Below are 13,171 nucleotides of genomic sequence, written 5' to 3' on the forward strand. Positions count from 1 at the left end.
CCTTCGGGTCTTTGCTTTAGTTTACAAGATTTTTCCCTGACTTCTTTGCTCTCTTGTTGACCTTTTTCAACTCACCTGCCCTTCTAAGCCAAGTAGGAAAGTACCTTACTTTCCAATGAGAAGTCTCTACTCCCCTAGCCCATGTACGGCAGCTAGGGGTAAAAAATCGCTTCTAATTTCAGAGGATTTTGACACCAGTAAATGTAAGAAACACTTCACACTTTGCCAATCATAGCCAATCTCACAGCAGCTTGGTCAGTCCTTAAAGAGGGGGCGTGCAATTCAACACAAAGAGGCTACACGGAAAGAAAGAGGCCTTTAGTGTGATGGCTAAGGAAACCCTATTTTCAACCCAGGGAAGATGGCTCTCTAACCAAAAAGAAAACACAAAAAAGTCAGTGAACTATTCTTGCTTCCCAAATGCACTTCAGAACATCCATGACCTACTTAGAAAACCAGTTTGAGCCTAGAAGCTAAACTTCTTAATATAGTAAAGGCAATATATAACTAAGGCCTAGATATGTGTCCAAGTGGCCCCATGAACCCAAGAGTAGACTCCAATCACCATTTTAAAAAGAAAGAAAGAAAGAAAAGAGAAATATCTAATGCCTCTTATGTCCATAACAAACTAGACCACCATGAAGTAAGTTGGGAAATCTATGTTGTCATATGGGGCTTCTGGGAGAGAGGTCTCTTGGCACAGTTGTTCCTGAGGCAGTGTCATCTCACCACTGCAGAAGCTCATTCGGGACACATGGACATGCTACTTCTCCTATCCCAAGGAGATGGGGCCTATTTACTTCTCCATTTTCTAAAAGTGAAGTCCATTTGGAATCAAATATGAGAGGAAATAGGGGAACCTCTCCCTAGAATATTGAAGAGACTGGGCATAGAGACACATTTTTATAGAAATCAATCGAGTTACTTGACTTAAACTTAGGCTGGATGATTCTAAGAAGTATCTAGAATAGAGAGGCCACATGCCCACTTTAGGATTCCTTGGTCACTCTCAGCTAGAGAGGAGAAGAAAGGATAGAGAAGTTCCTGATCTTGGGTAAACCCAGTAAGAGGGTGATTAGAATTCAATTAATATTCGTTAGTTTCCGGAGAGCCTTGCTGCAAAGAAACCCACACGTACAGATTATGTTGCCCTAATTTCTGTCATGGGAAGCCACAGAAAGAAGCTACACAAAGGGATAGGATATAGTATGTAAAGTCACTGTGTGCTATTTTGGTACAAATATAAATATTTAATATCATCCAGGGCACAATTTAGTGACAAAACCACTTGCTTATACCTGAAAATTGTTTGCATCAGGCAGCATGACTATGGGGACATTGAGATTGAGAAGAAACTTAAGACTTGATTATATTTCTCTTGCTTAGCTCACTACCTGGTAGCCTGACTAGTTTTTTACATGATAAAAGAGTCATCTGAGCAACCCAGGATAAACAAAGCTATTCTTCATTTCTTATTTTCTCTGCTCTGGAAACAAGCAACCACTCCCCCTTGTCCTGGGAGGAACCACCAGTGTGAGATGACATTGAAGGAAGCTGATAAGAGGGAAAGTAGGCATCTCCTATTCTACTTAGAGCAGTTCGGGGGGGCTATTCAGAAGATCTATCAAGGTGGGCCTCTGGTGCTCAATACCTCAATGCCTCCTTCTCTTTGGAGCCATCTGCAGCACATGTTGCTAAGTGGATTTCTTGCTGAGATCAACAAAATAGCATATGGATCCAGGATGCAACATGACCCTGGGAAAGAATTTTCAGGAGCCTCACAGAAGACAATACTGGCTAGTTAGAAGAGACCATGGCATAAGAGCCAAGAGGTGTAGGTTCTAATGCCAGCACTGCCAGTGGGCAGCTGTGTGACCTTGGGGGAAAATCACTTTACTTCTTTGTCTGTTTCCTGGCCTTAAGAAAATGAAGAATTTGGAGCAGATGATGTGATCTTAAGCTTCCTTCCAGCTAGAAAATGTTATGCTTCTGACTAGGCTAATACTAAAGTTCATAAGGACACAAAGAAGTCATGCTAATGGCTATCCTTTCCAAAACAGTTATGAGAAAAGAAGCTTTTCTCTTTAATTCTAGTTAGCACTATTTATGAAGTTAGTTGTTCAACCCAGCCCCCATATATACATTTCCCTTTTTTTTTGCCCCTATTTCTATTTCAGTGGGGAAGAAAAGTCAGGAGGTAGGAACAAGCAACATGGACTCTGTGTGTGTGTGTGTGTGTGTGTGTGTGTGTGTGTGTGTGTGTGTGTGTGTGTGTGAGAGAGAGAGAGAGAGAGAGAGAGAGAGAGAGAGAGAGAGAGAGAGAGACGTTATGGGAAGCAGTGGCAAATCCTTGCTGACCATGCATACCTAACTCAATGGGACTAAAGTGGTAAAACTGGATTAGGTAAAAATGAGAATGAGTAGGAACTCAATTGTGTAAAAAAATAATACTTGAATATGAGCCAATTTCAATGGAAATTATTGGAGTTTTCAACTATACCAAGCCCTGTCACATGAACCAGCAGTTAAAACAAAAACAAAAACAAACAAAAAACCGTTTCCTTTCATATATGCCTGTATATAAATAAAAAGTATTTGTTAAACGTTTACCTGTAGTTCATTTCAAGAAAGACAGCGGGCAAGTGTCTGTTGCAAGAACATTCTAAAAAAGATATGCCCCTAGTATTTTCTAGTGCTATATATGCTACAAGTATGGGAACACTCAAAGAACTACCAAGAAGCCTGGTCATGGGGAACTTTAAATTTTCTTTCCCCCTACTCTTTCAATGGGATTTCCATGTTTCATCTTAAATGAATACTGAGAGCTACATGGAATGTGTTGAAAGACCCACTTAGAATGTGTTGGAGGCCCTGGCCAGGGGTTAAAAATAGACCTCCCACCACAATTTCTATCCATCTCAAAAAACCAATTTTCCATACTTAACTCAAATGTTCTTGGAGGCACTAAGAAATTACTGAGCTTCTAGAAAGGAATAGGAGCTGAGTAAAATGGGCTTCTTAATCATTTCATGTGGATATACAAATAAATGGGGGACAAGAGCAAAACCTCATCATTTTGCTTCTTCGATGACCAGTTTAACCAGAAGCCAGAACTCTCCTCATCCCACTTCTCCTGAACCAAAAAAGAAAATGATTCTTGTAATCTGGTAATTAAGGACATCTGAAAATTATCAAGGGGGCTCTAGTTATCCCTTCCATCCTCCTTCCCCCTGAACATCAGCAATGCCACCAAGTTGCCATCAATTCATGTTGAGCTATCCTGCAGTATTTCCTAATTATGAAGCAGCCTAGACACACACACACACACACACACACACACACACACACACACACACACACACACACACATGATCCCCATACTCATTCTACTTAGAATGAAGGGACAACTGCATGTCATTCAGCAGCCAAACAACATCTTGGCTTTGAATGCAGCATCTTTCAAATTATCTGAACAATTACAAAGAAATAAAGGAAATCTTCCTATCTATTAAAATCAAACACAGAATTGGCATGCATGGCTTTCACCTAAATTTAGCTGTCTTGGCTATTATGGGCTATGACTACAGACAAAAAAACAGTGTTACAAACCTGTACCTCAAAGACTGAGAGTTATTTCAAGTGATCAATCCTTAATAAAGAGAAATCCTTTCTAATGTTAAAGACAAGTGAAAGGTCTCTGCATCTTAAGTATGAAATATTATAGATAAAAAAGAGTTACTTAAAATATGCCATAACATTTCATTTAAAATATAATTAGAATGTCTGGTCCACATTGAAATTATTACTGTTAAGTGTAACTGTTAAAAAGGTATCAAAAGACTGATTCTATTGAAGTGGCCTCTAGTCATTGTGTTTTCTCCTGGAGCTTTCTGTTTGGCAGTGAGAGCATGATTTCTAAACTACAGTATTCTTCTGTATTTTTTTTGCTAAATTTTCTACTTGTGTTTTTTAGACAAAGGAAAAAAATCACCAGCTTATAAAAAAGGAGCCTGAAGAGTTTTGCTCCTGAAATACAGACTTGAGTTTTTATAAAAAGGATATGGTTTCTTGCTATAAAAAGCGACCAAAAGGTATCAGACTTGAAAACAAATTCTCACAGTGTTTGTAGTGTTGGTTGTTTACAAGGCATTCAATAGAACAGAGCTAGATGGATACCATACCATTCATGTACTAACTTTGTATGTTAGAAAACCTCCTGGAGGAATCATATATGTGACATCATGTACCCCAAACTCATTGATTATTTATTGACTCCAATTTTCCCCAATACAGGGATTAAGCAGGAATCCACTGTGCTTTATATACATCCTACTGAAACTTGGGCAGTTTTTGCCCCCAATTCTGCCTCATCTCTTTCAGCTAGCCCTATACCATAGCCCTAAGCACATGGTGTCACATTATAACTAGCTGGTGTTTCTCCCTGTCAACAGCCAGGATTAATGCTAGACAATACACTGGGGGCTCAATTAAGAGCAATGAGTAAGGCCAAGGATCTGACTTGCCACTCTCCTGAGATCCTCCAGCATTCTGAAGATACAGAGGCAAGGGACACTTGGGTTTTTCACTTTTTGATCTGCATATGAATGCTTTCCCACACACAAGTGATATGTATGTAAACAGCCTTCCACAGAAGAAAGACTAGTATCTGAACAAATTGAGTGGGGGAAATACAAAGGCCCCTAAGCATTCAGTAGAGAGGTCATAAACTAGCACATTTTGCAGTTCTGGAAAATCACTCAAAAGGATGGTTATCAATCGATCTCTCAGAATTGGTAATTGTGAATTAGTGGCCCAGAAGAGAAGTCACATGAAAATAAACCCTACATACTACAGAGTGCTTTGAAACATAACAACAAGAACAATAACAACAAAAATGTTTAAGCACCAATAGCCTTGTTGGTCACTTGAAAGGAAGCATTTTGCTTTAATGATAGGCTTTAATATGGCCTATCACCTTTCACATGGAATCTCCAAGTGAATCGGAATCATCCAGCGACAGTGGCAGATACAGGTCCTGTAAGAAAAGAAGAGACAAAGTTAACTCTCCTTTACTAGGTACCGTGAGCTTTGAAATGGTTTGAAATGAATCAAATACTTATAACAAAATAAGAAGTATTTATTTAAGAAAGACAACTGAGTTTAAATAAAAACTACTAAGAGTTTTGGTGTCTTGGCTTGCCCTGTTTCCATTTTCCCTCCACAGTATCTTTGAAAACCAGCAACCTCCAATATCCACAAAACTGCAACTTAGAAGGCACTGAGTAATGCAGTTGCATTTGAAGAACCCCTAATGTCTTATTTCCAAAGAATTGTCACATTGACCTGTGTGGGAGCCTTCTCACAGAGTTCTCCTTTATTTGATTTGATCCATAGAGCACTTGTTGCAATTAGCACTTTCAGGAGGTATTCATCTTTTTAGTAATGCTCAGTGTGGTAGAACACACCTTTAACCCCAGCACTTGGGAGTCAAAGGTAGGCAGATATTTGTGGGTTTGAGGCCAGCCTGGTCTGTACAGTAGGTGCCAGGATAGCCAGAGCTATATCGTGATACCTTGTCTCTAAAAAAGAATAAAAATAAAAATAAAGCTTTCCATAAAGTGCGTCTGTGTGTACATGGATAAAACTTGGGAAAATAAAATGTGTAAAAACAATATAAGGAAAACTGTAAAATTATCTGTCCATGGTGAGCTTTGAAACTCTCTAAATATATATACTAGGGACTCTAAGTGTCTAGCTACATGTTGATGACTTAGTATATGCTCAGTGAAAACCTGAGATGCTCCTAATCTTTCAGCCTCAGATGACTTTAGGGCTCTGTAAAAGCAGCAATAAAGGGTAGGCTACAGTTGTTAACTGCCCGATAGACTATTGAAATCATGACCCAACATTCACAGAGCCAATTAACAACAAAGGCTTACTGGAAACATTTAAAGAACTCAAATCCTTTCGAATAGTTTTCCCACTGGCATATTTGTCCTAATACAAATACTAAAGAGAGGTCTCTCAAGGAACTATAGTAATAATTCAGATTTACATTAATAAAAAATCAGTAGGGTAAAGTTGTAAATACGTTTTAGAGACTACATACACTAGCTTTTGTAAATGTTTTCTTTCATGTTGATTGAAAATATGCTTATATTTTTATTTTATATATTTTAGGTTTATTACATGAGGCTATGGGATATACAGATAATAAAATAGTTACTATAGAAAAGTAAATAATATCTATGGATTCACAGTTCTTTTCTTGTACAAGAAGGGCAATTAAATCTACTTCCTTCCTAATAGTTTTATTAAATTCAGTCCCTTTGTAGATTAGATTTGTATATTGGTTCACATGGCTTGTCTGATATGTTCATACAGTTTTTCTGTTATGTATCTGTGATATACATGCCCCATTTCCTCCACCCCTCTAGTCCCTCTGGTATCTTCTGTTCTGTTCTCCATCTCTAGTTATTTGAATTTTTTTTTTTTTTTCAAAAAAAAATCCACACACAAATGAGATCATATAATAGTTCTCTTTCTGTGTCTGGTTTATTTCAAAAGACAACTGTATGATCTGGTAATTACAAAAATGTGTTGATGGTCATTTTGTGTATAAAGACACAATTTGTATGTTTCTAAGAAGCCAAAAGAGGAGAAAAGAAATAGGGCTACCCTGTAGCAAAAATTTTAGACAGAATTTAAATGAAGTTAGTATTAATTTAAATTGTATTAAGATAGGAATTAAACAATTGAATATAGAGATGAATGTTGAGGCCCAGTGCTTCAGTGGGGTAAAAGTCTCCAAGTGGCCTTTATATTACTCAAAGTCTTTATGTACTTCCTGAGAAACACCCAGACAGTTCACTAAATTTCAGTATCCATCTCATTTCTTGTCTTTTTATGCAACTGGGGAAAACAAAATGCAGAACTGGGCTCATAGTTCATAAAATTTTAGGACTAGGACAGTTAAATATTTTGTAGTCCATAGCAAGGCCTTAAAAGGGCTTACTTATTGGTCTTCTATCTCATGATAATACTCATTTTTCAATTTGGGGTATTGGATTTTTTCAGTTAATACAGTTGAATTACCCATCTTAGTTTCAGTTACATGTATACTGGTACAATGTTCTTAAGGGGCACACAGATATTTATAAATCTATTTTTTCTGGAAGAATTAACCCTTTCACCATCAATATTTTGTATTTTTCCCCAGTAACAAACTTCCTTTAAGTTCACTTTTTCCTAATGTTTATATATCCACCATAGCTTTAGTATGTTAGATCTATTTGTTCATCTAATTTATCTGCTAATTTGTATCTTTTTACCTCTATCTTCCCATTTTCTTAATAGATTTTTCCCCTATGATTTTACTCTCAACACATTTATGTCTTTCTGTCTATATTGCTTCTGTTTTGGACAGCATAAAGATGAGTCGTGACATCAAAAAAAAAAAAAAACTATTCTGCTAATCACCGCTTTTGATTTAAACACTTAATCTACTAATATTTAAAGTAGTTTCTAGTAAAGAAGAATTATATCGGGGTCTAGCTCTTTTATGTCTTGTCTCCTTTGCTCAGTATTCAATTCTTAGTTTTGAGGTAAATGCGTATTGTCTGGTGTATAATTTCATTGTTGATTGTTTTTAACTAAATTTATCTTGAGTTATTTTAAAATGTTAATATAAATCTAATTATTTGCTTGTTTGGCAGAGATAATCACATCAGATTATTGAAGACTTTATCTCGTAAGAAATGAGAAGAGGTCTAAGGGTAGAATTGTGGGAACTCTTCTTGTAATTGCTGTGACTTAGAGTTAAGATTTGGGCTATGGAAAGAATCTGTAGGAATAAAGTTAGGTATGAACTGCTTTTATGTTTCTATCAATTCATTTCATATTTAAAGCCTGAGGGGTTTTGTAAGGGAAGAACAATGTTCAGAAAATGTAATTACCTCAACATTCCATTTTTGTTGATTGATAGGTAGAAATACAGAAACACACATATTGCTTAACAATACAAATAATTTGCACCTGAAATTCATTTGCTTAGTCCCTTGGAGCCCTACAGAACAAAATGTTTGTAACAAATACAGCTGTGCTGGCAATACTATTGCATTAGAGAAAACAAAAGTTGGTCTTTGGTCCAAGAAGCTTATAGTCCAAAAGAATTCAAGAAGGACATTGGAGAAACCTGGCTTCTAGTTAGGGCCTGCTAGTTTTTTCAAACAAACCCTGCTCTTACTGATGTTTTATGGTTTGCACATCTGTTTGCCTCACCAGCCTTTTCAAAGCTTATTCAAGACCCAAGGTAAGTAGCACATCTGTGAAGTCTTTGCCAGCTCCCACCTTCCTTGGGTCCCCATCAAATGTCCTTCCCACCCTGTTTTGTACTCTTGCTTATATTATCCAAAGCCATTTATATTCGAGTTAATTATGCCTGTGATTTTAGGGTCAGGACCTGACTTTATTCATCAAACCGTCTTTTTGACCACTGCTAGAAGGGCAAAAGAAATATGCAAGTAGAAAAAAAGTGTGTATTTAAATGATGTTATGGAGATATGTTCAGGTACTACATCAGGTATATTTTCCTTTCATTTCCATTTTGCAGAAAATTCTTCAAGTTTATAACTATTGGCGAAATCACTAAACTGAACTGAAAATGATTTTAATTAAATCAAAGAGCTTCCCTATGTTTTTATATTTTAAAACATCTTTAACAGGGTATTATCTCCAAAAGCAGTCTTCAATAAATATTTGTCAAACCATACTGAGTCTGTCATTACTCTCTGTAACATTTGCCCTCCTCTGTAAAGTGGGAAGGCTAACTTGTCCTTTCTCTTTGACAAGGATATTGCAAGGATAAGCAAGAATGTGGCTTGTGAAAGGTTAAAGCAGTATAGCAATACAAAATGAAATGTTGTTCTCATTAACGACCTTAAGATGTACTGTGTGTCCATATTGCAGCACTTGAGTATGCGGACTTTGGCTAACCCCATTGCAGCTGCATTAGAGGATTCTCCATGAGCTGCCTAAGAGAAGCCAAACATCTGATTACAGCTTAGAGCCCCAGGACAGCCATCAAAAGTCACCAAGGGGATGCTAGGACTTCAAGATTGTTTCCAGTCCCACAGAAGGAAAGTGATTGCCTCAGCCACCTGCTTCCTGTCTCCACTATGACTCACACCTTTCAGGTCCACTTGGATAGAAGTTCAGATGAGATCTGCTCTGCACACTGCCTAGGGACACTGTTGGTCCTGAGGCTCAGGTAGCAAGCAGGGTGAAGGGACGATGCAAAGCTCAGACCTGGAAGGACTGAGCCAAGGTTACAACCATCGTTTAGCTTATTGCAAAAAGTAAACTCAGTCACCATTTCTGGCCATGTAACTGTGAAGCCATTGCTTCCTGGTAGGATACACAAAAAGGGATACACAGCTTCATTTCTAGAATGTACTGTCCTGAAAGATAAAATTTCAGGAACCCTTCCAGATTTAAAAAAAAAAAAAAAAATGCAAAAAAAAAAAAAAAAAAAAAAAAAACCCTACTGTCTGATGAATGGAAGGCTTGATCCTATATTAAATCCTTGACCAGAAAAAGAATGTCACCAAGGTAATTGATAAAATTTGAACACAGACTATAACAATCTTTGTTGATTAAATCTCATGCTGTTGAAAATTGTGCGATGGTTATAAACTTCTTTGTTCTTAGGAAGCATACATTGGATGTTTCGGTATTATAGAGCATTATATTTGCAACTTAATCTCAAATGCCTCAGAAAAACAGTTAAAAATAAAGGTTTATATCCATATACAACTAGGGGCAAAATGGAAATAATAGAGTATTACTACAAATCCTCTGCAAGTTTGAAGTGATAAAAAGTGTTTTAAATAGTATATTATGCCAAAATCTAAGTATATATTTTATTTAACAGCTTGACTAGAAAAGTATGATATAACTTATTATGTTTTTCTGTCGTACAAATTAACCTTAACAATACAATACACCTACCAGGATAAGACTTGGTAGGCTTTGACCATGTGGTGGGGGAGGAGTTCCCTTTCTGTCACAGACCTAGGGTAGCAGAATAGGGTGAAAGAGGGAGGGAGGGAGGAATGGGAGGATATAAATGAAGGGATAACAACTGAGATGTAATCTGAATAAATTAATAAAAAATTAAATTTGAATAAATTAAAAAATAAAGAAAAAAAATAAAGAACACAATACACTGAGAACTCCACAAAGAGAAGAGTCCAGCTCTGGCAATGCTGCAACTCATGATCTTTGTCTAGTTCTTCAGTGACAGAAAGTGTTTATACAATACAGTAAAAAATAAACAAGCTACAAGTGTCTACAAATCCAACTATGAGAAACCAATTTGATAATACCAAAACTCACCTGAATGATTTACACAGAACTGGTTCTCAACCTAAATGAACTGGGTGTACATGCCAGGGAGAGGCTGAATGAAATGTGTGTGCAGAGAAAATGCCCAAGCAGTCCTGGCACCCTGGGAAAGTTCAAGGGAAAGTGCTGGCATAGAGCACACTTCCCAGAAAGAAAGGTTGTCGCAGAAAATCATAGAGTGAAAGGACATTAAGAAGCAATGACGTCTAGAAGGATCTTCATGGAAGCTGCATCATCAGAGATGGGTCGTTTCCATTTGAAATATCTATATTCACAAACTTTGGTACTTAACAGATAACCAAAAGTGTAAAGTGATTGTCACACCTCTCACAACCTCCGGGTAAAAAAGATAACAGAGACAGCTGAGTTCATCAATACCAGAAATAAAAGGGGTGATTACAGGAAAAGAGCAGGCATCATCAATAACAGGGAAGGGAAAGGCCAAATTAACCAGGAAACTAAAGGAGTGCTGTAAAGAAAGATAATGATGTATCGGAAATGTTTTTAAAGTTACATCAAATTGTGTGTGTGTGTGTGTGTGTGTGTGTGTGTGTGTGTGTGTGTGTGTGTGTTTATACTTTCCTACACTACAGCACACATATGGAAGTCAGAGGTCAACCTTGGGTAGATTTCTAGGGATTGCAGTGAAGTTGTCAGGCTTCCTGACAAGTGCCTCTCCCACTGAGTCTCTCTCCAGCCCTGCTGTTAAGTATTTAGCAATTGACTTTCTGTGGGGAAAATGATAATCTTGATTCATTTGCTCATTTCTATGGTCCAAATATTCATTCTGTGACCAAGTTAAGGCTAATAGCAGGATGTTATTACACATAGAGGTAAAAAAAAGAGCTCTGTGTGTGTGTGTGTGTGTGCATGTGTGTGTGTGTGTGTGTGTGTTTCCAAATACATAAATAGCAACATGCTCAGTCTATATAATGTTACTTGTCTGTGTGTTTTCAGGGATGACCACTTGGTATTGGATAACCAGTTGGTGTGCTCTTCCCCAGGGAAGACTGGTTCTCCTGCTCTTGGCATTCCTTAGTTGCCTGTAGTTCTTTGTCTAAGGTTGAGGCCTCATGAGCTTCCCACTTCCACATTAAAAAACACAAACTAGTGTTAACTGACTCTAACATGACTTGCATTCTAGGTCCATTGCTAATTTTGTTGCCCTAGTAAGTCATTTAGCTAACTGGATTGGTTTCAATTTCCTTGTCTATGTAGAACTTCATAGTATTACTGGAGTAGTCCTATACAATATTTCAATCTAAAAATCTTCTGTTCTGGTGACTGTATGATGGAATTGAACATACTGGTGAGACTTTGCCAGTTTGCATGTCACATCAAGACCTTTGGGCCAGTAGACAAAAAGCTCTAGTGGAACTTGCTCTCCAGTGTGATAATCAGAGGAAAAAAGAACCCCTTATGATCTGAGGTATAAGAGATTTAAAACAGTGAACATGCCATATTCTCTACATAGAAGATATTTCTGAGAAGAAATATTTTTGGAAATTGATCCTAGGGAAATTTTTACAGTATTTATTAAATATAAAGTTTTGGGTATAGCAGGCAAATAATCATGGAACTACATCTCCAGCTCCTATTCTGCCATGATTTAATGATGTATTTCTTTGAGCTAGCTAAGGGGTCAAAATGTTTCCCAATGCTACTGGCAAAATGAGCTTCCTTTATGTATTCACTGACCAACAATCTCCCTAGTTAAGAAGAATACACACAGTGAAACTAAGGTCCAATTATTCATTGATGTCCAGCAAATCTAAAGAAAGTAACCCATTGCAACTTTTAAAAATTTGTAATGTTTGTGTCTCAGCATAAGTATGTGCATCACACGTGTACAGTACTTGTGCAGAATAGAAGAGGGCAGAAGATTCCCCAGAACTAGAATTAATAGGTGTTTATGAGCTAGATGGTGTGGGTTTTGGGAACTGTACCTAGATCCTCTTGAAGAGCAGTATGTGTTCTTATACTATTAAGACATTTCTCCAGGCCCAACTCAGTGAAACTTTTAACTGCTATATTTACAGTACATCCATTGACTGGAACCCAGTGACATAAGTTGCCCTTAGCATCCCCTTTACTATATGATGGAATTGGTGAGCCAATGGTTTGATTTCTATCGTTGCTTCAGAAAGAAAATCTTGGTACTACTTTGGGGAAAATGCTAAAATTGAACTGAAAAATTTAAAAACAAGGGCTAGGGAAATCAATTCAACTGATTCAAGGTTTGTTCCCTGCTGGGATTCTTGGGACTTCAATTTAATGGAGTCAATAGAGGGACTGCTGGCTTCCCAGTATTGTTGAAGTACAATGGTTGCTCACACCTCCACCCAGCCTTTTAAGAAACTCTAAGTGCAAAGGGGTTTAGTAAGGTATAAGAGACATAATACCTTGTGCTTCCGCAGACTTCCCGGGCTTGTTGGTGTAGAGATGGGAGACTGCTTCGACTTGGGTGTTGAAAGCTGACTGCTGGAAGTGCCATTTGCTAACCCAAGGCAAGAGAAAAAGACAGAATAAAAACCAACAGCATATAAAAGAGTAGGTTCTCTTCTCCTAAGACACTAAGACCATTCAAACAAAGTACAAAATCAACCAAATGATTTGATGGAATCAAACCAAACGAAAAGAAAGACATTCTTCAAATGTCCTAAAAACTTCCACCCTTGGTTAATGTGGTCCCACACAGTGGAAGCCATCCATAATCCTCACCCTACCCAGTGCTTCTCAGTAACAGGGATCTGTTTCTTTTCAAAAC

At 37.5% G+C, this 13,171-nt stretch overlaps 1 protein-coding gene across 1 annotated transcript in view; it reads right to left on the reverse strand.

The window, feature by feature from the left end:
- Window positions 1-2,444: 2,444 nt before the first annotated feature.
- The window catches only part of Dcx (doublecortin), a 69,676-nt gene continuing 58,949 nt past the window's right edge, over window positions 2,445-13,171 (reverse strand). Inside the window, exons 6-7 of the mRNA XM_051141598.1 lie at window positions 12,807-12,901; window positions 2,445-5,035 (exon numbers count right to left, since the gene is read on the reverse strand). Of these exons, the coding sequence (XP_050997555.1) occupies window positions 4,979-5,035; window positions 12,807-12,901 (152 nt within the window). The 3' untranslated portion in view covers window positions 2,445-4,978. The remainder of the gene's footprint in view (window positions 5,036-12,806; window positions 12,902-13,171) is intronic.

Source organism: Acomys russatus, chromosome X (assembly GCF_903995435.1).
Source record: "Acomys russatus chromosome X, mAcoRus1.1, whole genome shotgun sequence".
In the NCBI taxonomy this organism is placed as follows: domain Eukaryota; kingdom Metazoa; phylum Chordata; class Mammalia; order Rodentia; family Muridae; genus Acomys; species Acomys russatus.